Raw genomic sequence first — 26,777 nt, 5'->3', positions numbered from 1 at the left:
GGTGATTTATTTTCTTTTTTAGAGTAGTGATTTTGCTTTTCAATATTTTTTTTCTTCCCAGGATTTTTTACAAAATGTGACTTTTTTAAAAATTATTTTTTAGTCACTGATTTTTATTTATTTATTTATTTTTATGTGGTGCTGAGGATCAAACCCAGTGCCTCACACATGCCAGGCAAGCGCTCTACCACTGAGCCATAACCATAACCAAAATGTGACTTTTAAAACAGTTTTATTTGTTTTGATATCCCAAAGGCCATGAAAATATTCAACACCTTCACCTGTCAGATGTGGTGTATATTTAGGTATCTTTTCAATTTTGCTGGAGTCGTTGCTGCTATTTTCCATAGACAAGCACAATGGGGTAGGATGGTTAGGATTAATAGTCTGTGGTCCCACACATAGAATCCTCCTCTTCCATTATATATTTCCTCAAAAGTCACCACATTATTCTTATTTCTCAATTATTGTGAATCACTTTTGTCACACTTGTTTCATGTATTTCTTTGATAATGTTAAAAGGCAATAGTGAAATTTTAGACATATTTTTTTATTCACTGAGTTTATAGTGAATGTTATGTGTGAAGATGAGGCATACAATATGAATATTACCTCATTCTGTCTTCAAGACCCAGCAAGTAAACTGACTACAGTGTGGTGTAATAAAAGTTAAGAAAGTTAATTAGAGGTTGAGTAGAGTTAAGTGGCAATCTTCCAAGTCAGCAATCAGCAACCCTTTTGTGTACAAGACCAGAGAGAGTAAATAATATAAGGTTTCGCATACCATGCCATTTGGCTACTCATCTTTGCTGTCATTGCATGACTAGTCATAGACAATACATAAATGAATGAGTATGGCTGTGTTCCACTAAAACTTTATGGACACTGAAATTTGAATTCCAAATAATTTTCACATTTCACAAAATTTTTAATCCTTTAAAAATGCAAAAACCATTCATACTTCTTAGGTTATACAAAAACAGATAGCAAACCAGATTTGGTTCCCTGACCACGTTTGCCAACCTGTGAAAAAGTTTTTGAATTATGATAGAATGGTTGTGGATTGTGCTGCTCTCGTATAGCTGTCCAGTTCCAGCTATTTTCTTACTAGGGATGTTTTATAGCCAAAAAGGTTTACAGGTATTGAAAGTCTCATTGCTAATCCAGTGGATTCTGAGTATACCTGATACTCTGAATAAGAATCATAATTATATAATGATAATAAAGACAAAAATAACATTGTTGCATTGATGATATGCAAGATCAAGAACTCAAATGCTTTTTAGAGGCCAAATGTTAAGGCCAGAGTATTTGGGAAATGGGAAGTTATGTGAATTGGGGCAAAGTGAATAGCATTTGACCCATTTAAAAGAGGCATATCCTCAATTTAGCTCCAGCCTGCAATGAGAATGCAGGACCCATGTTCCCTAATGAAACACTCAAGAAAAGCTAGGTTGTGTTCCCCCTTTCCCCTGCTGTGTTCTCTCCCTTTCTGTCTTTTCTTTGTTTTTAATACTGTGAGTCAGAACCATCTTTAGATTTCACGTAAGCAGACTGGCAATTTGCCTTCTCTGTACTGTTTCTTATTTAAAAGGAACTTTTAGACAAGTATATGTAGTGATATGAATCAATTGTTTTACTTCGAATCTCAGAGGATATATATTTTTATCTTAATATTAAATTATTGTGAAAGTAATTTAAAATTACAAATACAATGGCAATACATAGTATTTACCTGTTTAGCTGTTGTGCTTGAGGTATCAGTACTTGGAACTTTCTCCTGCACTGACTTTGTGATCACAAACTTTACTTTTGTTTTCCTTTTTGATCATGGTTGTATTGAGACGTCATACAGCTTACCCATTTAAAGTCTATAATTCTTTACTTGTTAGTATATTTATATTATACAACAGTCATATCAGTTTTAGAACATTTTCATCACTCCAAAAAGAAAACCCATACCCTTTCCAGTTACTGTATCTTCCCCAATTACAGGCAAACATTCATCTACTTTCTGTCTCTATATTTGCCTATTCTGGATTTATTCTATAAAATAGTATTATACAATAAGTAGCCTTTCATGACTATCTTCTTTCACAGTAGTCTAATGTTTGCCAGCTTCATCTGTATTCTAGTGTAAATTAGTATTTTATTCCTATTTATTGCCAAATATTGAATGGACATATCACATTTTCTTTACCCATTCATTGAAATGGACTTTGGGGTTGTTTCCATGTTTTGCCGTTATACATAATGCTATTGCAAATCTTTGTAGACATATGTAGACAAGTGTTTTTATTTCTTTATGGTACATATCTAGGAATAGAATTACTGGGATATTGGATAACTTTAATTTTTTGAGGCTTCACCAGACTTTTTCAAAGCAACAACACTAGTTTTCATTGCTGCTGGCAGTGTTGCATAGTTCAGTTTATCTGCATCCTTGCCAACATATGTTATTTATTACCTGACTTTTTGATCCTAATGGGTATGAAGTGTTACTTCACTGTGGTTTTGATTTGCATTTTACTCATGACTAATGACTCATGCTTATTGCTCATTTGTGTATCTTCTTTAGAGAAATGCCTTTTCAAATCCTTTGTCCATTTCAATTGGGTTATTTGACTTTTTTTATTTAGTTGTGTTTTCTGTATATTTTGGATGCAATTCCTTATCAGGTGTACGATTTGCAAATATTTGCTTCCATTCTGTAGTTCCTTTTGAAGCACACAAATTTTTAATCAAAGATGAAGGCTAATTTATCTTTTTTTTTCTTTTGTTGCTTGTGCTTTTGCTGTCATATTGAAAACTTGTTGCCCACTCTAGGGTCACCAAGATTTACCTCTATGTTTTCATCCTAGAGTTTTATAATTTTAGCTTTTAACTTTAGATTTTCAAAGCATTTTGAGTTAATTCTTTTGTAGCTGGTATAAGAACCAGAGGAAATACATGTTTTTTGTTGTTATTTTTTAGTTGTTGATAGACCTTTATTTTTACTTTATTTATATGCAGTGCTGAGAATCAAACCCAGTGCCTCACACATGCCAGGCAAATGCACTACTGCTGAGCTCCAGCCCCAGCCCCTAAAATATATGGTTTTTAACCTCAAAAATCAAACCAAATTTACTAGGGATGTAGTTCACTGGTAGAACATTTGCCTAGCATGTGAAAGCCCCTGAGTTCTATCTCCAGCAGAGCAAGCACACGTGTGTGCATACACACACACATACACACACACACACACACAAATAAATCAAGGCAGAAATTTTAGTACACAATAATTTTGAGTATTGTTTTCACATTGTAAATAGAATAGAGTGAAACATTTTTAATTTTAAAAATAAGAATTTCATACATTATAGCTAAAGTATTTTTTCCTTTTTCCCACCCCATCTAATCCATCAACTTTAGTATTTTAAGTACGTTTTATATTTACATTGTTACTTTGTTAAGTGTGGTTTATTCTCTAGAGAAGAAGCTAATTCTCTGAAACATTTTTGGCTTATTTGTAGATTGGTCAAAGAAAAAGTGATGTATGAAAAAGAAGCAAAACAACAAGAAGAAAAGATTGAAAAAATGAAAGCTGAAGATGGTGAAAATTATGCCATTAAAAAGCAGGTAAAATTGTATCTTAAATAGTAATAGCTAACATATTTAGAATACCATATCAGCTAATATAGTCTTTATAGCAGCCCTCTAAGATGGTACTGTTATTTACTTCTTCCCATTAAACCCTTCACTTAAAGAGAAGGAAACTTAAACACAGGTGAAATAAATGTCCAAGGTCACACAGCTGCTAAGTAGCATAGTTGAGAACTTAAGCATTCTGGCTCTAGAAACTGTATACTAAGCTGTATGGCCTCTCTAAATGTTAAATATAAAAATGGGCTAATCTTATGTTAAATATACTTACATATTTAAATTTAGAAATATTTTCTCCAAATTGATGGGAAGCTCACCAAAATAAAATATGTATTGCATTTCTCAGTGACTACTTCCAGTTGTGTCATGACCAATTTTGGTCTCCTTCGCGTCTTGATTTTGGCATCTGCTTATCTCTCTAACCTCAACTTTCATCAGTCCCTACCTGGACCTCTTAGGTGTCTGCCTTTTAATTTCCTAAATATACCCTTTCTTCTTTGCCTCTAAAATGTTACCCATATCTGGGATGCTTTCCCTTCTCCTTTTTTAACCTATTAACTCCAGATTAATTCCTGTTTCTTCCTATAAGCCTCCTCTACATCCACCTCTACACAGAAAAGGGTCCATCCTTTGTGCTTCCATAGCACCTTCTGTATTACCATTGAAGCATTTATTGAATGTTTACCCTCAGCAGACACTTGTTTTGTAATTTCTTGAAAAAATAAAAACTGTCAGGGAACTTCCTTATGTTTCCACCACAAAATCTATCATTCTACCTGCATCTGTACCCATAATACCTTCCTTCCTATGAGAGAGGATTGTGTGCATTAGCCCTGGTTATGTAACTGTCAGTGATGTTATCATTTCTTTGTTCTCATCTTTCGTACCTCAACAGTATTTGATACAAGTAACCACTTTCTCCTTGAAATATTGGGGCTTTTTTCGTTGGTTTTTTGTTTTGTTTTGTTTGGTACTGGGGATTGAACCCAGGAGTACTTAACCACTGAGCCACATCCCCAGCCCTTTTTATTTTTTATTTTGAGACAGGGCCTTCTGAGTTGCTGAGGGTAACCTCAAACTTGCAATCCTCCTGCCTCAGCCTCTGTAGTTGCTGGGATTGCAGGTATGCACCACTACACCTATTCTTTTATATGGGCAAATTTAATAGAACAGCCTCCCGATTTTTCTCATGTTTAACTATCATTATTTTCCAGTTTGCTTTGTTGAACCTATCTCTTTCCACATGTATACTTTTATACAATTCCTCTCTGGGTATTCTTGTACCACCTCATAGACCTTAATATATGCCATCTTTATGCTCATTTATTTGTTTACTTCAATAAAATTTATTGAACTCCTACTATGTGCCAAGCACTGGTCTAAGCACAGTATTTAAAAAGACAACAAAACAAAAAAACAGAATCCCTACTTGACACTCATTCTAGTGCCACTGACTCTCAAGTTTATATCTGTGGATTTGACCACTCCAGATATACACATTTAACTGTTACCTATTTTACATATCTTCTTGGGTGTCCAGAAGAAAAATCTTGAAATCTTGATCTTCCTCCAACCCAGGTTACTTCCAAAAAGAAAAAAAAAAAAAAAAAAAAAAGAACTCACTTATCCAGATACCCAAGCCAAATATTTATTGGGTCCTTCTTTGTTTCTGATAATCCTGTCAAACATCACAGGCCCTATTTCTTATTCCCTCTACTTGTTTCTCTACTGTCATCTTTGTAGTTCACTTTACTGTTATCTCTTGCCTAAACTATTGCAAAAGCCTCCTAGTTGGTATACCTCTTTGACTCTTGGCATCCTCTGCCGCAGTCTGGCTGGGCACAATCAGGAGCCACTTGTCAAAAGAAACTAACTTTATTTTTAGAACCACACACGCCAAACAAAACAGCCTCTCAGGAAAAACCCTCAGAGCCTCAACTGCCACCACCGGCTTTCCACAAGCCTCTCTCTCCCACACAAGCCTCTCTCCACCTCCCACAATCCTCCTGCTCTTGAGGCCGATTGGCTGGGGTCACGTGGGCGGAGCCAAAAAAAAAAAGTCCCCCCAATGAGCAGCTCCGTGGTCTGAAAAGGGCAGGGAAAACGAGCATCACCGNTTTTTATGTGGTGCTGAGGATCAAACCCAGTGCCTCACACATGCCAGGCAAGCGCTCTACCACTGAGCCATAACCATAACCAAAATGTGACTTTTAAAACAGTTTTATTTGTTTTGATATCCCAAAGGCCATGAAAATATTCAACACCTTCACCTGTCAGATGTGGTGTATATTTAGGTATCTTTTCAATTTTGCTGGAGTCGTTGCTGCTATTTTCCATAGACAAGCACAATGGGGTAGGATGGTTAGGATTAATAGTCTGTGGTCCCACACATAGAATCCTCCTCTTCCATTATATATTTCCTCAAAAGTCACCACATTATTCTTATTTCTCAATTATTGTGAATCACTTTTGTCACACTTGTTTCATGTATTTCTTTGATAATGTTAAAAGGCAATAGTGAAATTTTAGACATATTTTTTTATTCACTGAGTTTATAGTGAATGTTATGTGTGAAGATGAGGCATACAATATGAATATTACCTCATTCTGTCTTCAAGACCCAGCAAGTAAACTGACTACAGTGTGGTGTAATAAAAGTTAAGAAAGTTAATTAGAGGTTGAGTAGAGTTAAGTGGCAATCTTCCAAGTCAGCAATCAGCAACCCTTTTGTGTACAAGACCAGAGAGAGTAAATAATATAAGGTTTCGCATACCATGCCATTTGGCTACTCATCTTTGCTGTCATTGCATGACTAGTCATAGACAATACATAAATGAATGAGTATGGCTGTGTTCCACTAAAACTTTATGGACACTGAAATTTGAATTCCAAATAATTTTCACATTTCACAAAATTTTTAATCCTTTAAAAATGCAAAAACCATTCATACTTCTTAGGTTATACAAAAACAGATAGCAAACCAGATTTGGTTCCCTGACCACGTTTGCCAACCTGTGAAAAAGTTTTTGAATTATGATAGAATGGTTGTGGATTGTGCTGCTCTCGTATAGCTGTCCAGTTCCAGCTATTTTCTTACTAGGGATGTTTTATAGCCAAAAAGGTTTACAGGTATTGAAAGTCTCATTGCTAATCCAGTGGATTCTGAGTATACCTGATACTCTGAATAAGAATCATAATTATATAATGATAATAAAGACAAAAATAACATTGTTGCATTGATGATATGCAAGATCAAGAACTCAAATGCTTTTTAGAGGCCAAATGTTAAGGCCAGAGTATTTGGGAAATGGGAAGTTATGTGAATTGGGGCAAAGTGAATAGCATTTGACCCATTTAAAAGAGGCATATCCTCAATTTAGCTCCAGCCTGCAATGAGAATGCAGGACCCATGTTCCCTAATGAAACACTCAAGAAAAGCTAGGTTGTGTTCCCCCTTTCCCCTGCTGTGTTCTCTCCCTTTCTGTCTTTTCTTTGTTTTTAATACTGTGAGTCAGAACCATCTTTAGATTTCACGTAAGCAGACTGGCAATTTGCCTTCTCTGTACTGTTTCTTATTTAAAAGGAACTTTTAGACAAGTATATGTAGTGATATGAATCAATTGTTTTACTTCGAATCTCAGAGGATATATATTTTTATCTTAATATTAAATTATTGTGAAAGTAATTTAAAATTACAAATACAATGGCAATACATAGTATTTACCTGTTTAGCTGTTGTGCTTGAGGTATCAGTACTTGGAACTTTCTCCTGCACTGACTTTGTGATCACAAACTTTACTTTTGTTTTCCTTTTTGATCATGGTTGTATTGAGACGTCATACAGCTTACCCATTTAAAGTCTATAATTCTTTACTTGTTAGTATATTTATATTATACAACAGTCATATCAGTTTTAGAACATTTTCATCACTCCAAAAAGAAAACCCATACCCTTTCCAGTTACTGTATCTTCCCCAATTACAGGCAAACATTCATCTACTTTCTGTCTCTATATTTGCCTATTCTGGATTTATTCTATAAAATAGTATTATACAATAAGTAGCCTTTCATGACTATCTTCTTTCACAGTAGTCTAATGTTTGCCAGCTTCATCTGTATTCTAGTGTAAATTAGTATTTTATTCCTATTTATTGCCAAATATTGAATGGACATATCACATTTTCTTTACCCATTCATTGAAATGGACTTTGGGGTTGTTTCCATGTTTTGCCGTTATACATAATGCTATTGCAAATCTTTGTAGACATATGTAGACAAGTGTTTTTATTTCTTTATGGTACATATCTAGGAATAGAATTACTGGGATATTGGATAACTTTAATTTTTTGAGGCTTCACCAGACTTTTTCAAAGCAACAACACTAGTTTTCATTGCTGCTGGCAGTGTTGCATAGTTCAGTTTATCTGCATCCTTGCCAACATATGTTATTTATTACCTGACTTTTTGATCCTAATGGGTATGAAGTGTTACTTCACTGTGGTTTTGATTTGCATTTTACTCATGACTAATGACTCATGCTTATTGCTCATTTGTGTATCTTCTTTAGAGAAATGCCTTTTCAAATCCTTTGTCCATTTCAATTGGGTTATTTGACTTTTTTTATTTAGTTGTGTTTTCTGTATATTTTGGATGCAATTCCTTATCAGGTGTACGATTTGCAAATATTTGCTTCCATTCTGTAGTTCCTTTTGAAGCACACAAATTTTTAATCAAAGATGAAGGCTAATTTATCTTTTTTTTTCTTTTGTTGCTTGTGCTTTTGCTGTCATATTGAAAACTTGTTGCCCACTCTAGGGTCACCAAGATTTACCTCTATGTTTTCATCCTAGAGTTTTATAATTTTAGCTTTTAACTTTAGATTTTCAAAGCATTTTGAGTTAATTCTTTTGTAGCTGGTATAAGAACCAGAGGAAATACATGTTTTTTGTTGTTATTTTTTAGTTGTTGATAGACCTTTATTTTTACTTTATTTATATGCAGTGCTGAGAATCAAACCCAGTGCCTCACACATGCCAGGCAAATGCACTACTGCTGAGCTCCAGCCCCAGCCCCTAAAATATATGGTTTTTAACCTCAAAAATCAAACCAAATTTACTAGGGATGTAGTTCACTGGTAGAACATTTGCCTAGCATGTGAAAGCCCCTGAGTTCTATCTCCAGCAGAGCAAGCACACGTGTGTGCATACACACACACATACACACACACACACACACAAATAAATCAAGGCAGAAATTTTAGTACACAATAATTTTGAGTATTGTTTTCACATTGTAAATAGAATAGAGTGAAACATTTTTAATTTTAAAAATAAGAATTTCATACATTATAGCTAAAGTATTTTTTCCTTTTTCCCACCCCATCTAATCCATCAACTTTAGTATTTTAAGTACGTTTTATATTTACATTGTTACTTTGTTAAGTGTGGTTTATTCTCTAGAGAAGAAGCTAATTCTCTGAAACATTTTTGGCTTATTTGTAGATTGGTCAAAGAAAAAGTGATGTATGAAAAAGAAGCAAAACAACAAGAAGAAAAGATTGAAAAAATGAAAGCTGAAGATGGTGAAAATTATGCCATTAAAAAGCAGGTAAAATTGTATCTTAAATAGTAATAGCTAACATATTTAGAATACCATATCAGCTAATATAGTCTTTATAGCAGCCCTCTAAGATGGTACTGTTATTTACTTCTTCCCATTAAACCCTTCACTTAAAGAGAAGGAAACTTAAACACAGGTGAAATAAATGTCCAAGGTCACACAGCTGCTAAGTAGCATAGTTGAGAACTTAAGCATTCTGGCTCTAGAAACTGTATACTAAGCTGTATGGCCTCTCTAAATGTTAAATATAAAAATGGGCTAATCTTATGTTAAATATACTTACATATTTAAATTTAGAAATATTTTCTCCAAATTGATGGGAAGCTCACCAAAATAAAATATGTATTGCATTTCTCAGTGACTACTTCCAGTTGTGTCATGACCAATTTTGGTCTCCTTCGCGTCTTGATTTTGGCATCTGCTTATCTCTCTAACCTCAACTTTCATCAGTCCCTACCTGGACCTCTTAGGTGTCTGCCTTTTAATTTCCTAAATATACCCTTTCTTCTTTGCCTCTAAAATGTTACCCATATCTGGGATGCTTTCCCTTCTCCTTTTTTAACCTATTAACTCCAGATTAATTCCTGTTTCTTCCTATAAGCCTCCTCTACATCCACCTCTACACAGAAAAGGGTCCATCCTTTGTGCTTCCATAGCACCTTCTGTATTACCATTGAAGCATTTATTGAATGTTTACCCTCAGTCGCTCCCCGTGCGAGCCACCAAATGCCGCAGTCTGGCTGGGCACAATCAGGAGCCACTTGTCAAAAGAAACTAACTTTATTTTTAGAACCACACACGCCAAACAAAACAGCCTCTCAGGAAAAACCCTCAGAGCCTCAACTGCCACCACCGGCTTTCCACAAGCCTCTCTCTCCCACACAAGCCTCTCTCCACCTCCCACAATCCTCCTGCTCTTGAGGCCGATTGGCTGGGTCACGTGGGCGGAGCCAAAAAAAGTCCCCCAATGAGCAGCTCCGTGGTCTGAAAGGGCAGGGAAACAGTCCAATGAGCATCACCGCAGAGGAGCCAATCAGCTAGATGTTGCTGGGGCCGAGGAGCCAATCAGCTAGATGTTGCTGGGGCCGCTGTGAGCCAATCATCAGCCGGCAGCTGGAAGTTTGCTGGCAGCTGGAAGTTTGCTGGGGCCCCTTTGGCTGTGGCTCTCAACAATCCTCCATTCCTTTCCATCCCAACAGCCAGATTGAGTTCTTTCAAATGTACATCATATCATTTGCTCTACTATTTAAAATCTAATTTACAGTGCATTTAAAATAAAATCTAGATGATGCTCAAAAAAAGGAGAGTCTGAAATATCTTCTACAGATAATGTGTTAAAACTTTAGTTTTTACTATATAAATATGTTCCAGATGGTAATAATGCCCTTAACTCAGATTTAATCAAAATTTATCACTTAAAATGGATTTTCCTTGGTTATCCAGGAAGAGAACTTTCTTATTTTCTTGAACTAGAAGAAGAGCCTGACTTCCTCTATGTATGGATAGCATTTCTTCATATGTAAAGGATATTAGTGTGTCCATTATTTCCAAATTGAAGGAGGTTTAGTGAATAAATTTATAGACACAGAATGTCCCCAGTATGTTGAACTTTATGAACAAACTGCTTTTCATGTGGAATTACCTATGAAATGTAACTTTCTGATTCTTAAAATGAGTGTATATACTACTATTGTACCCCTCACTTTAATGTCCTCTATCGTTTTCCCACATCTAGTGAGAAAATATGACATAGTACATACCTTTATTTTATCCAGGTCCTTTTCGGACCCTATTAGACTTATTTTTTCTTTTAATATTTTTTTGTTGTAGATGAACACAATACCTTTATTTTATTTTATTTATTTTATGTGGTGCTGGGGATTGAAACCAGGACTTCATACATGATAGGCAAGTGCTCTACCATTGAGCTCCAGCCTCAGCACTAGACTTATATTTGTAGTTATAAAGCTGGTGGCCTCATTTTTTTTTTCTTTGCCCTGCTCTTTTCATCTCTGGTTTTAAAATAAATAAAAGCAAGAATTAATAAGTAGGGCTGGGGTTGTGGCTCAGTGATAGAGCGCTTGCCTAGCATGTGTGAGGCACTGAGTTCAATTCTGAGCACCACATAAAAATAAACTCTGTGTGTGTGTGTATAAGAATCAATAAATAGGATGATTTCAAATTAAAAAGTTCTGCACAGCAAAGGAACCAATAAAGATGGTGAAGAGAGAGTCTATAGAATGGGAGAAGATCTTTGTGATTACTCCTCCCACAGGACATTAATGTCCAGAATATATAAGGAACTCAAAAAACTTAACACCAAAATAAATAAATAAATAAATAACCCAGTCAATAAAAAGGTAAATGAACTAGACATTTCTCAAAAGAAGAAATACAAATGACAACAAATACATGAAAAATGTTCAACATTCTTAGCAATCAGGGAAATGCATATCAATAGTAAGATTTCATCTCACTCCAGTTAAAATGTCATTCACCAAGAATACAAATAACAAATGCTGATGAGGATGTGGGGGGAAAGGTACGCTTGTGTTGTTGGTGGTACTGCAAATTGGTATAACCACTTTGGAAAGCAATATGGACATTCCTCAAAAGACTAGGAGTGGAACCACCATATGACCCAGATATACCACTCCTTGGTATTTATCCAAAAGAACTAAAATACCAATGTTTATAGCAGCAAAATTCACGATAGCCAAGTTACAGAACCAGCCTAGGTGCCTGTCAGCAGATGAATGCATAAAGAAAATGTGATATGTATACACAGTGGAGTTTTACTCAGCAATAAACAAGAATGAAATTATGGCATTTGCTGGTAAATGGGTGGACCTGGATAGCATTGTGCTAAGTGAAATAAACCAAATTCAGCAAGTCAAGGATTGAATGTTTTCTCTCATATATGGAAGCTAGAGAGAGAGAAAGAATTTAAAAGGGTGGGGAGATGTCTCATGAAAATAGAAGGGAGAACAGAGTAGAAGAATGGGATTAAGGGGGGAAGACGAGGGTGACAGGAAAGGGAGGAATGGCAGAATGAATATGACCAAATTATATTATGTACATGTATGAAGATATCACAGTGAATTCCACTTTTTTGTATAACTATAATGCACCAATTGAAAACCAATAAACAGAAGGAAGACCAATAGAGTAGAGGAAAGGTATCGGGAAAAGGGAAAGGAGAAGTACTAGCAATTTAAGGAGCAAATTAACTATAAAGTATAATAAAAACAGTCTAAAATAGTAGCCCTAGAGATAGAAGGGAAGTTTTAAGTTACATGGAATGGGGAATAAATGTGTTTGTACCTTTCTAAAGTAAAATTCTACAAATAATTCACAAGTTATCATAGAACCTGTTTAATTTATATACTTACCATTTTATAATAAAACCACTACTTTGTAAGTAAGGCTTAATTATTCAATACTGTATTCTCACTGTTACTTACAAATGTTAGCCACAGGCCAGGTATGGTGGCACATGACTGTAATCCCAGTGACTTGGAAGACAAGTTTGAGGCCAGCCTCAGCAACTTAAACACTATGTTAAAATAAAAAAGTAAAAATGCTGGGGACATAGCTCAGGTAAAGCACCCCTAGGTTCAATCCCCAGTACCAAAAACAAAAACAAAACAACAACAACAAAAAATTATATACTGGTTCTATCATTGACTACATACGCACCTGTAGACAGAAAAAAAAATTCAGTTCTTTAGTCCCCTTTACACCCAACAGTGTTAAAATCTCTTGTCACAGTGGTTATGGTTTATAGCATTTGTTAGATTCATAATCAACCTAGTACTTAACATTCAAAAATATCATCCCATATCTAGTTACAAAACAATAGATTTTTCTATTTTGCTGCTATTACCAACTGGTATACCATTACCAGTTGCAGTTTTGTCTCCTGAAAATTTGTTTTTAGCCCAACCTTTCCCATGTTTTGCTTAATTTCCTTTCCTTGGTTTAGCTGTATTATGGGCATTCCATGTTTTTCATTATATACAATGGGTGTCGTGAGAATGCTCTGTTCCTGATTTGTCCAGGAGTTTTAAGGTCAATATGTTTTTCTTGACATTTGCTGTGACTCTTAGAAAGTATTAAGGAATTTAAGCACTGTATTTTGTGGACTTTTTGCACATTTCTGGATATCTTCCTCCTCTGAGCTAAATGCCATCTTTGGTCACTGTTCACTGCCTTGGCTCTTCTCTCGCGCATGGGTCTATTTTTCTCTGGCTTTCCTACTGGCCCTGTTTTATAATAAGCCCATATAATTCTGTTGCCCTCTATCAAACTTCTTACTTGAAGTGGGTTGCCACTTCAAGTGGACTAGGTCTTATTTTCATTCTTTTAATGAAGTAACTAGGCAGAAGTTTTAGGAACCTCAGAGGCCAAAACAACACTCAATCAAAGATTTATTCTACCGCCCACCTCTTTTCTGGCAAAACAAGTTAACACAACATTCATGTATTGCCCCAGTTGATTTTAGCCATCTGCTACTGATGTCCCTCCTCTTCTCTATTGTCCCTAGTCCCTAATTAAAGACAGATACAGAGGCTTTTGTCTTTAGTAAGGGAGATATTCTGGTTTGTTGTTTGTTTGTTTGTTTTTTAATGTCCTGGAACAGAAATGCTTGGCAGTAATAGCATTCAGTCTGTTATTTCTTCTGAGGCATGACTCATCCTTTTCCTAGGTGTTGCTACAACGCAGACTGGCATAATTTTTGGACAAAGGCTCCTCACAAAAACTTTGTAGTTATTATATGTGCATTAATTCCATTGATGTGAAATTTGTCTTTACAAGAAAGATGAATACATTTTTTTCTGACTCATTTGAAATATAAGTTTACAAGTAGATGTTTCTACTTTTTTCCTCAGTATAAGAGAAAATTTTTTCATTAAATATATGGTTAATATTAGAAGAACTCAGTGGATAAAGAAAAATTTACTAGGGGTCTCACAAGGTTTTTGCAAGAAATATCAAGACTTTCTTTTAATCAATAATAAAAATACTATGGAAAATAATTTTCAGTCATGCATGAAAATATTTTTGTCTCTTGGTATATATGCTCAAGTTTATAAATAGTGTTCTATTCTGTTAGTACACTTGCTTCTTTTTTGTTATAGATTCTCAGGAAGTTGCAAAAAGTATTTGAGGAGGCCTTATACACCATTCACCTTTCTTCTAATTTTTTTTCTTCTCCTAATTTTGACATCTTGTGTAATTATAATACAGTATCCAAACCATGAAGTTGATGTTATATTTCACTAGTTATATATGAACTCATTTGCATGTTTGTATGTATATTTATTTCTATGGAGTTCTATCACATGTGTAGCATATGTAAATACCACCAAAATCAAGATGAAATTTCACCAGGCTCCTTCATGCTACAACTTTATAACTGTTCTCATGTTCTCTAGCCCCAAACCCTATATAATTGCACAATTTCAGCAATGTCATATCACTTATATTGGAACCATACATTATGTAAACTTTTTAAATTGACTTTTTCCTCTTAGCACAATTCCCCTGAGGTCTTTTGAAGTTATTGAATAGTTTGTTCCTTTTTATTGCTGAGTAGTATTTCATGATATGAATGTACCATAGTTTGACCATTGAGAAACATTTAAGTTATTTCTAGGTTTTGACTGTTATGAAAAAAACTACTGTGAACATTTATATACAATTTTGACTAGAAGAGAAGATAAGTTTCATTTCTCTACAAAAATGCCCAGGAGTGCAATTGCTAGGCCATAGTAGTATATTTTTGTTTGTTCGTTTTAGAAGAAACTGCCAAACTCTTTTCTGATGTGGCTATACCATTTGTATTCCCACCTGTAGTGTGTGAATGATTCAGTTTCTCCACATCTTTACCAGCATTCAGTGTTGTCACTATTGATTTTAGTATTGAACCATCACCTATGTGATAGTTGAGTGGTAATATCTCATTGTGCTTTTAATTTGCATTTCCCTAGTGGCTAATAAGTTAAAGATCTTTCCATATGCACATTTACTTCCCATGTGTTCTCTTCAATGAATTTCTGTTCATTGGATGGTTTGAATTTTTACTTTAGAGTTTTGAGACTGTTTGTTTGTTTTTGGTACTGGAGATTTAACCCAGGATTACTTTACTACTGAGCCACACTCCTGTCCCTTTTATTTTTTATCTTTTATTGTGAGGCAGGGTCTCACTAAATTGCTGAGAGTCTTGCTAAGCTGATGAGGCTGTCCTCAAATTTGTGATCCTCCTGTCTTAGCCTCCCAAGTTACTATAATTACAGGCATACGCCATAGCACCCACCAAGAAGTTTTTATTATTCTGGGCATGTGCTCTTTGTCAAATATGTGGTTTTCAAATATTCATCTATAATCTGACCTTTTAACCTCTATCCTCTTGATATAGTCTTTCACCGAACGAGTTTTGAATTTTGTGAACATTCAATTTATCAATACTTTCTTTTATGAATCATATTTTGTTCTCAAGATTTTCTATTGATTTTCTAAAAGTTGTATAGTTTTGTGTTTTAATTTTAAGTCTTTTGTCTAATTTTAAGTCTTTGATTCAATTTGTGTTCATTTTTATGTAAGGTGTGCGTTTTAGTTTGAAGTTTATCTTTTTGCCCATGCATGCCCAATTGTTCTAGCACCTGTTATTGAATTGGCTATCCTTCCTCCATTAAATTGCTTTTGTAAACTGGGCATGGTGGTGCATGCCTGTAGTCTCAACAACTCAGGGGGCTGAGGCAGAACAATCACAAGTTCAAAGCCAGCCTTAGCAACTTAGCAAGGCCCTGAGCAACTTAGTGAGACCCTGTTTCAAAATTAAAAAAAAAAAAAAAAAAAAGGGCTAGGGATGTGGCTTGGTGGTTAAGTACTCCTGATTCAATCCCTGGTATCAAAATAAATAAATAAATAAATAAGCAAGCAAGCAAGCAAACTTTTGTATCTTGGTCAAAACAGTTAATGTATTTTTGTAGGTCTATTATGGTGTTCTCTTTTCTGGTCTGTTCATCTTTATCCCTTTAACAGTATGGCACTGTCCTGTGTACTGTAACTACGTAGTAAGCCTTAGTATTAGCTTACTCTCTCTCTCTCTCTTTTTTTTCCAAAAATTGTTTTAGTGATTCTAGTTTTTTGCCTTTCCTTGCAAACTTTTAAATAGGCTTCTCTGTTTTTATAAAACACCTTTTGATAGGAATTATATTAAATCTATGTATCAGTTTGGAGATAACTAACTTCTTTGTTGAGATTTCCAGCCAATGAAGCATGGCAAGTCCCTCCAGTTTATTTAGGTTGGATTTTATCCATAAATATTTTGTAATTTGAGCATACAGATCCTTTATCTGTCACAGATTTATACTGAAGTATCTCATTTTCTTTGGAGCTGTTAAAAATGGTATTGTTTCTAGTTTTAATTTTCACATACTTTATTTGTGTGTGTGTGTGTGTATGTGTATCTTGTGACTTTAGTGATCTCAGTTATTAATTCCAGAGGGTTTTTTTTGTTTTTGGTTTTTGTAGATTCCTTCTTATTTCTTTCAATCATGTCATTTGCAAAGAGGGGCAGCTTTATTCTTTTCAGATACATATGCCTATTTCTTTTTCTTACCTTATTGCACTGGCTACAACTTAAAAAAACTATACTGAATAAGAGTAGTGAGAGTAGGCATCCTTACATTGTTTCCAATTTTGCATTGTCTTTACCATTAAATATGTTAGCTGTACATTTCTTATACATAGTATTTATCTAGTTGAGGAAGTTCCCTTCTATTCCTAGTTTGCTGAGTATTTTTGCCATGAATGAGTGTTGAATTTTGTCAACTTTTTTTTTCCTGTGTCATTCAGTAAGATCATTTGAGATTTCTTCTTGGACCTGTTGATATTGCAGATAATATGGGTTGATTTTCAAATATTGAAACAGTCTTGAGTATCTGGAATTAATTCCAGTTGATCATGATATATGATTATTTTTATATGTAACTGAATTCACTTTGCTAATATTTTCTTGAGGATTTTCACATCTAAGTTTATGAGAGATATTGGTATTTGGTTTGAGTCTTTGGGAGGTTTATGTTTTGTTTGTTTGTACTATCTTTAGTGTGGGGATTAGGTTAAAACTGGTCTCAAATGAGTTGAAAAGTGCTTCCTCCTCTTCTGTCTTGTTGAAGAATTTGTGTATGTTGGTATTAAGCCTTTAAGTGTTTGATAGAATTATCTAATGAAACATTCTGGGCCTGGAAAGTACTTTTAAATTACATCTCTACTTTCTTTAATGATCACATGGCAATTTAGGTTATTTGGTTGAGTTAAAGTGGTTTATAGTTTTTGAGGAATGGATCCATTGCTTCTAAGTTGTTTATGAGCATTATGAAGAAGATTATAATTATTTGTGGTATTTCTTTATTCTCCTTTTAGTGGTTGCAGGATCTATAGTGATATCTTCTGTTTTGGTACTGGTTTTGTTAACTAGTGCCTGCTAGACTTATCTTTGTTTTGCTAGAGACACATTAATTTAAAAAACAAAAAAGGTGTTGTGTTGAGTTTTTTCTGTTGTTTTCCTGTTTCTGATTTTATTGATTTGGCTCTTATTGTTATTATTTAATTACTTCTATTTTATGTTTATTTTGCTCTTCTATTTTTGTGTTTTTGAAATAAGAACATAGAAATAAAAAGTCTCAAATTAAGTCTCCTAATGTAAACATTTAGTACTAAAATTTCCCTTTCAGCTCCAATTTAGTGGTATCTCAAACAATTTGACTTTTCATTTGATATTTCTGTGTCTTTTAAAAGTATATATTTGTGTTTCCTTTGTGACTTTTTTGTTGGCCTGTGGGTTGTTTAGAAGTACATTGCTTAATTTCTAAGCAAAGATTTTCCTTCCTTCTGTTTACTGATTTCTAATTCCACTCCATTGTAGTTGGAGAACGTACTGATTTCAGATTTTTAAAATTTGTTGGGATTTTAGGGTTTTGTTTCTTTGTTTATTATTGTTGTTATTGTTTGACCCAAGATATAGTCTATTGCAGTAAATGTTTCATAGGCACTTAAAAGTATTTGTATTCTTTCTTAGGTGGAGAATTGTATTCTTCTGAGGTAGTGTTCTATAAATGTCCATTACAGCTTGTTGGTTGACGGTATTATCCAGTTCTTCCAAATCTTTTTTATTTTTTGTCTAGTATTTTGATCAGTTGCTGAAAGTGGGGTATTGATTCCCCAAATGTATATGTGGATTTGTCTATTTCTCCTTTTAGTTCTATCAGATTTTATTTTATATATTTTTAAGCTCTGTTGTTTAGTGCATATACATTCAGGATCACTATATTTTTTGATGAATCATTATTTTATTATAATGTAACATCCCTCTTTGTCTCTGTAATAATTTTGCTCTGAAACCTACTTTACACAATGTTATTATACTACTCTGCTTTTCTTAGTGTTTGTTTGAAATATATCTTTTCCTATTTTGAAATTTTCTGTTAGAAGTGAGTTTGAAGTTTGATGTTTGCAGTGACTTTCTTATAGATAGCATAAGTTCCAGTCAGTAAATCTCTATCTTTAAACTGGTATATTTATACTATTTACGTATAAAGTAATTATTGATATATTAGAAATTAAGGGTCCAAATAATTTTTGACTAATGGGATTCTTATAATTGTAACCATTCAGCAATAACCTCAAACACAAGTCAAATGAACACAATATCATTTTACTACATGTAAAAGACAAGACTTAACCATTGTTATAATAATCTGTGGATGACTCTAGAACTCAGTCAGATAAACTAATGTGGTTACCATTTTTTCCAGGAGAAGCTGATATCCAATATTGGAGTGCCTATAGTTTTTCTGTTTGTTTATTTGTTTAGGAAAGGATGAATAAATTTATTTGAACACTTTAAGTGGGGATATTTGCAATTCATATAACTAATGAAAGGCTAATTTCCAAAGAATTTATATGCATCAGTAAGAAAAAAAATAGAAAGATGGGTCATGAATGTCAATAGGAACATTATAATAAAATAAATGAAAATGAACAGTAATCATATAAAAAGGTACTCAACTTCATTCCCCACCAAAGAAACATTCCAAATGCTGCAGTGCATACTACACACAAGGGCATTCTCATATTTTACCATATATCAGCCTTAAAGTCAGGCAGCTGACACTGAGCCATTACTACCATGGAATCCTCAGTGCCACTGAAAATTTCAAGTTGCCCTTACATCATCCTTTATAGCCACAGCATCAATCCAGATCATGTGCTGCAAGAGTATCTATAGATTTTTTTATAGCTGTAGGTATAGCCAGCACCCGGTGAATGTTATGAAATATTAAAAAAGCTAGAAACCTTATCCCAATTAGGCAGTAGCCAAAGAGCTTGATGTTGGTCATATTATTTCACAGAACTCTTTATTTTGAAAAAAATGAAAGTCCTTCAATAAGAACATTTTCTTTCTGATTTATGTACATTTAACCATAAAGGAAAATGACTGGAATTTTGGTTCAACAGTTTGTTTATTGTTGTAACCTAACCACCCCAACTTCCATTTTATTTGAATAATTACCTTAAAAATTCATATCTTTTTTAAAAAAAAAATAGTTATCAGTGGAACTGTAGCCTGTTGTATCCCCCTAAATTCCCTTTTCCTCCCAATCTGGGCTAAGATCCTGAGTTTACCTCAGACAGCATTAGAATAAACTAATAGTTTATTCAGATATTTTAAAGATAATTGCTACCTACCAAGGTAAACACTTTGAAAAATAATATTTCTTTGGTCAAATTCAGTGTTTTAGGGGGTGTCTTCTCTGGATAATACCTCATATACTATTTTTTTTAATTATTTTTGATAAAATGTAGGCCCAACTTTCTGTCATGACAGCTTAGGAACCAACTTCCTCAACTAAACTCATAAAGTACAAGAAGTGAAATCAAGAATCAATAAATGGGATGGTATCAAACTAAAAAGTTTCTTCACAGAAAGGAAACAGTCAAGAATATGAACAGAGAGAGCCTATGGAATGGGAGACAGTCTTTACCACCTGCACCTCAGATACAGCATTAATCTCCAGGTTAATACAAAGAACTCAAAAAACTTAATGCCAAATAAATAAATAACCCAATCAATAAATGGGCAAAGGTACTGAACAGACACTTCACAGAAGAAAAAATACGAATGATCAAAAAAGTATATGAAAAAGTGTTCAACATCTTTAGCAATTAGAATCTCAGTGTAGTTTTAATTTGCATTTCTCTATCTCCACTCCAGTCAGAATGGTAATTATCAAGTAACAATAAATGTTGGCGAAGATGTGGGGAAAAGGTACACTCATACATTGCTGGTGGGACTGCAAATTCATGCAACCATTATGGAAAGCAGTATGGAGATTCCTTAGAAAACTTGGGATGGAACCAGCATTTGACCCAGTTATCCCACTCCTCAGTACATACCCAAAGGACTTAAAAATCAGCATACTATAATGATGCAACCACATCAGTATTTATAGTATCTCAATTCACAATAGCTAAGCTGTGTAACCAACCTATGTGCCCTTCAACAGATGGATGGATAAAGAAAATATGGTGTATATATACCCAATGGAATATTACTCAGCCAAAAAAATAATGACTTTATGACTTTTGAGAGTAAATGGATAGATCTGAAGACTATCATGTTAAGTAAAATAAGCCAGTCCCCCAAAACCTGGCTGAATGTACTAATGTTAGTAATATTATTTGTGGATACTAACACATACTAACACATAATAAGGAGCGGAGAGTGGGGGTAAGAATAGAAGTTTATTGGAGTAGACAAAGGGGAATGAAAGGAAGGGAGCAGGGAAGGGAATAGGAAAGACAGTACACTGAATCAGACATAACTTTCCTATGTTTGTATATGAATACACCACCAGTGAAACACACATCATGTACAACCACAAGAATGGGATTCTAATTAGAATAAGTTATAATTATGTATGTATAATATGTCAAAATACACTCTGCTCTTATGTATATCTTAAAAGAACAAATAAAAAATTATTTCTGATAGTTTTAACCTATTACCACAAGGGAAAGTATAATAATTTTTGGCTTTGATGGAGATGTGATCACAATATCCAAATTATAGTTATTGCTATTTTTTGGCTTTCTTTAGCTTGGTCTTCTTGATGCAGTGTCATATGTTCATTTTCATTGTTATGTTCCTATACTGAATTAGAGAACAGAGACCTTCTCTTTTTCATCTTTGTTTTCCCTGTATTGTCATCTTGCATGAATATGATCATCCTTTGGTTTCGTCAAGGGGTTGATTCTAGGACCCTCCTGTGGATACCAAAATTCATGGATGCTTAAGTCCTTTGTTCATAATGTCCTAATATTTTGCATAAAATCTGTGCACATTCTCATGTATACTATGCACATTACTTATAATACCTAATAAATGTAAATGCTATGTTAGTAGTTGTTATATTGTACTGTGTAGGGAGTAATGACAAAAAGTCTATATATTCAGTACAGATGCAGTTAAAAATGTTTCCTACCCACTCTTGATTGAATCTGCAGATGGTGGTACCTGTTGATATACAGAGAACTTTTGTATATCATCAGAGAAAATGTATGTTCAAACTGAATGTATTGAATGCATTTGGATGGAATATAGGACACTGAACTTAGGCCTTGCTTAAGCCAGAATCCTCTTTTGATAGACTAATTGAAGATTCACTATAATAATAAATGGAATAATAATGGATATAAATTATTTTGGATAACATTGCCTAAAGTGCATTTCAGTAACATTAAAGCTTTCACAAAAATTTAATGAGTATATATTTTAACTTATCATGGATTTGACCTAATTCTTTGTGTTAATTCCTATGAGGTATTCTGAAGGCATTTCATAGAAAAAGAAATACGAAATGTTCCTGCCACTGACTTTTCTTATTCAAACTAATCAGATATGCAAAAATAACTTAGTGATTACAAATGTCTAGGTATAGCATGATTAGCTCTGAAAGTAAAGTCATGATCCTGTTTGAAATTTTCAACCTATGCTTTATTAATAAAAGAGTTAAAAATTCAGCAATAAGATTCTACCTAAAAAAATAGAATGGGTGGGGAATGTCCTTGTATATTATAATTCTGTTTTTTATTTACAGTATGAGCTATTAGGGAATGAATGAAGGTACTGGAATTAATGAATTTCTATTAAAATTCAGTATTATTACCATGAGATTATATCTTTCCTTTTTATTTTATATGAGCTAGATTATAACTCAGTAAAAGTTTAGATTTTTAACCCATGTCTCTGTATTTAACCAAACACTAATTTTGGGGAATAAATGTTAAATTAATATCTATGTCTCTTTTGGGACATAGATATTAATTTAACATTAATAGTCTAGGAAAATAAAGCTTCCTACTATGTTTTTTAAAACATTTTATTTTAGGCCCAACATTTGACATTAACTTAATTATTGGGTTTCCCTGTCATTGATTTGATTTTTTTCCTTTGTAATTTAATATGTTATAGTCCGGTTTTGAATGATGAATTTTAAGCCCAAAAATATCCTCTGGAATAAATATTCCTGTGTTTAATTCTGTAGTGTTTGTCATCAGGGGGAATAGGCAAGTTCAGATTCAGAGGGGTGCCACACTGGTAATTTGGCTCAAACTGCATGGGGAGAATAATCTTTCTACTAAAATGAAGCACAAGGATAAGTAATAACTTTTTATGCATGATAAGCATCAAAAATATGAACCTGCTGGTCTTTGCTTTTCATTTTTCTTTACCTCTGTCTTTCAGTGAGAACCTCCTGCAGGGTGCACACGATGTGATCAATAACTCAATAACTTTTTTCATGCAGTAATTATCTCCATGTGATATTATCTGAACACTGTTTTTCTTTATTACTCAAAAGATGCAGGAGATATTTATATAACCAGCTGATCCCATTTTGGATAAAGGTGCTTTGTGACAGCAGGGGAAATAGTTTATTTTAAATAGCCTTTTAAAATAAATGTTCTATGAAAAGCTTTTCCAGTTAATTTTCACTTACCATGAGAAAGTGATTACAAAAAACAACAACAACAACAACAAAAAACACCCTACATTTAGTATAAGTTCTAAAACTTGTGGATTTTATAGTATGGTAATCTAACTTCTAATAATTTAATTAAAACATTGAGCCATTTAACATAAACATAATTTTTCTGATTCTTCTAAATCATTAGATATTTATTGAGGTATAAGCTAAACACACATAAATTCTCATTATAGGCAGAGATCCTTCAAGAGTCGCGGATGATGATCCCAGATTGCCAACGCAGGTTAGAAGCTGCATATACCGATCTTCAGCAGATTTTAGTAAGTAAAGATCTTTGTCTTGTATTTAAAAAATTTTTCAATCCAATACATATCCAAAATTTTAAATATTTAACACTGAGAGCTAGGTGAAGACATTTTTATTCACCTACCCTTTACTAAAATAATTAGTTGACCTTAAATTGTTTTTGAGTTATGACTCCAATAAAAGTATTTTTCTAGCATGTTTATTCTACTTAAACTTAATTAAATAATTGCATTTGATAGCAGGTATTCATCAGATTAATATTGTCCAACAATATCTTGAATTGGTTTTCATGCAGAAAACCATTTTGGGGGCATATTAAGGATGTGTTGACCAGTTCGTTTTTTTCTTTTTGTGGTAGTATGGATTCACCTCAGGGGTACTCTACCACTGAGCTCCATCCCCAGCCCTTTTAATTTAATTTTTATTTTATTTATTTATATTTTTTGAGAAAGGATCATATATATATATATATATATATACATACATATATACATATACATATATATATACATATATACATATATATATGTATATATATGTGTATATATATATATATATATATATATAGAGAGAGAGAGAGAGAGAGAGAGAGAGAGAGTGTGTGTGTGTGTGTGTGTGTTTTGGGTGGACACAATGTCTTTATTTTATTTTTATGTGGTGCTGAAGATCAAACCCAGTGTCTCATGCATGCTAGGCAAGCGCTCTACTACAGAGCCACAACTCCAGCCCTTGAGAAAGGATCTTGCTAAGTTGCTGAGGGTCTCACTAAGTTATTGAGGCTATCCTCAAACTTTGGATCCTCCTGCCTCAGCATCCCAAGTCAGTGGAATTTTGGGTGTGTGCCACCATTGCCTGGCCTGTTTCAAATTTGGAAAGATCCGATGTTTCAGGTGAATCTGGGCCCTTATTTAAGGGATCTGGAATTCCTTCAGATTCAAACCTGAAATCAATTAGAGAAAAAAATAAATAAATTTGAAGGTGGGTAACACTGTTATATTATTAGTATAAATACTTTGTGATACAGTGGCTAATTCAGTTTATAAGTGATTCTAACTATAAGTAAAAGTTATTTCTTAATAGAGATAAAAACATAAAACTATATACAAGCCATTGTTGTTGCTGTTTGATGATTGATGAATTCTGTTATTTCCTTTACTAGTTTTATGTTCGTATTTCTTGAACTAATGACTTTTTTCCTGATTCATAGTTTTACCCTTATATGACAAAAATAAGGCTTTTTCAGTATGATTTGAAAGAGAATGAAATTTGTTTGCCCAAAAAATTAGGACTAACTCTATAGAAAACAAAAAAGAAAAAAGTTTACATTTCACAGTAGTTTGGGCACAAAACTCCATATTTATCTATAAAAACTTTTTAAAGGCAGGATAATTCTTACCAGAAAAGAATCTGTAATTTTAGAATAGAACACAGAGAAAGCAGGAAATGATTACTGTTAAAATACTACGTAAAAAACACCATTTGTATTCCTAACCATTAAATGCTGTAGCTGAGAAAATAATATAAAATTTTCTTAGGAAAAAAAATGTCTTTGGATAATGTATTTGTATCTGAGGATATGTTCAACAGTATCTCTATCCTGTGCAAGCTTATATTTACTGACAGAGAATATAAACATATTTAAGGTATAATGTACAAGTTTAAGAAATTCTTATCTCTAAGCTAAGCAGATTCTCACTCATTTACTTTAAATTTTTATATTAAATATATATTTTATTGCCTCTTTTCTATAATAACCAAAAATCTCCATCTTTTATTGACCTGACATGAATTGTTGACCATAGTTTCATTTTAAAATTAAAAAAAAATTTCCAATGTATAATTCAGACAATATTGTTTCATTTGTCTATTATCATTATAATATATCAGTAAAAATGTCCTATATGTTAGTATCTTGGAAAAACTCAATCTTTAAATATGAAAAGATGAAAGATGTATTTTGTTTCCTTTAGTGTGAGATATGTAATCTTCATTAACAAGTAATTACTTTTCTAATTCAAATGTTGTATTTAACTCTGATGTGACACCAGTAGCTGTCTTTACTATTGGGAGTAGTTGGAGAATTATTTTGGCCTGAATGTTATCATATTTGTAGCACATTAAAAAGCCCTCCTTTTTGGCTTTTAATCCATTTTTAATAAGAATCTCTTTTGCACAATGATGTAATGACAAAATGAGAGTAAAATTTTTCTTTAAATTTTTCTGAGTTTTTATTTAATTATGATAGTTTTTTATGATAACTGTATTATTAAATGAGACTAGGTCAGGCACAGTGGCACACGCCTGTAAGGCTCATGTTGAGTGCCCCTGAGTTCAATCCCTGGCACCCCCACCAAATAAATAAAATTAAATTAAAATAAATGAGAATATATTATATGAGAATTTATAGTGGAACAACATCAAGCTTTTATTTCTTTTTCCTTGTTATAAAAAGAACAGAACTGTGGTATATTTAGAAGAGGATTGGTATCATTTTTCTTTAATTTTTACGCTTTTTATGAAGGGTGTGGAATATTTGAATAAATAACAAAGTAATGATTTTGAGAGGAATAAGCCTAATTTTTTACTGTATTTCATTTCAGGAAACTGAAAAAGACTTGGAAGAAGCTGAGGAATATAAAGAAGCACGTTTAGTACTGGATTCAGTAAAGTTAGAAGCCTGAAACTTTTCTGTACAGGGTATTCTTACTTTAAATCCTAGGGTCCATTCTGCAATTCATTATTTTTGACCACTGCTGTGTTCAAGAAGTATGAGAATGTGATTCTTTTATTAAGTTGCATACATTTTTATTTGCATATTTTAATGTGTCAAATAAATGAGTCCATCTTATAAAATTGTTTTATTTCGTACTTTCCAAAATTAACTTTTGTCATTAAATCAAAAATTCTTGATAGATAATTAAAATTTGTGAGTTTCCATCTGAAGTTTAAATATTTGGCTTCATAAGCATAGATTGAGTTATAAATAGGATACTGTGATTTTAGATAAAAATCCAAATTTTAAGCAATTTTGAATAGACCACAATTCCCTAATAAGAAAAGAAGAATTATCTGTGGATAGGGCCTCATATACTTATTCCTTCACCATGAAAGTGTAACATTTCCACTACTCTAATTTGAGAAAATTTAAAAATT

General features: G+C 33.3%; 1 protein-coding gene across 1 annotated transcript; it reads left to right on the top strand.

Annotated features, from left to right (window-relative positions):
- The first annotated feature begins 359 nt into the window (after positions 1-359).
- Tbca (tubulin folding cofactor A) lies at positions 360-26,477 on the top strand. Its single transcript, XM_048800110.1, has 5 exons — positions 360-364; positions 3,513-3,618; positions 9,043-9,249; positions 23,552-23,638; positions 26,225-26,477. The coding sequence occupies exons 1-5, from the start codon at positions 360-362 to the stop codon at positions 26,303-26,305; spliced, it is 486 nt and encodes a 161-aa protein (XP_048656067.1). The 3' UTR covers positions 26,306-26,477.
- Positions 26,478-26,777: the final 300 nt, after the last annotated feature.

The sequence above is a fragment of the Marmota marmota genome, unplaced genomic scaffold, assembly GCF_001458135.2.
Source record: "Marmota marmota marmota unplaced genomic scaffold, marMar, whole genome shotgun sequence".
Lineage (NCBI taxonomy): Eukaryota > Metazoa > Chordata > Mammalia > Rodentia > Sciuridae > Marmota > Marmota marmota.
Note: the sequence above shows the minus strand (reverse complement) of the source record. Positions and strands in the feature narration are given on the sequence as shown.

What these genes read in the sequence shown, in the direction of transcription:
- Tbca (XM_048800110.1), top strand. An exon ending in ATTATGCCATTAAAAAGCAG is followed by an intron (nt 3,619 to 9,042) that starts GTAAAATTGTAT and finishes CATCAACTTTAG; the next exon opens with TATTTTAAGTACGTTTTATA. An exon ending in CCGATCTTCAGCAGATTTTA is followed by an intron (nt 23,639 to 26,224) that starts GTAAGTAAAGAT and finishes ATTTCATTTCAG; the next exon opens with GAAACTGAAAAAGACTTGGA.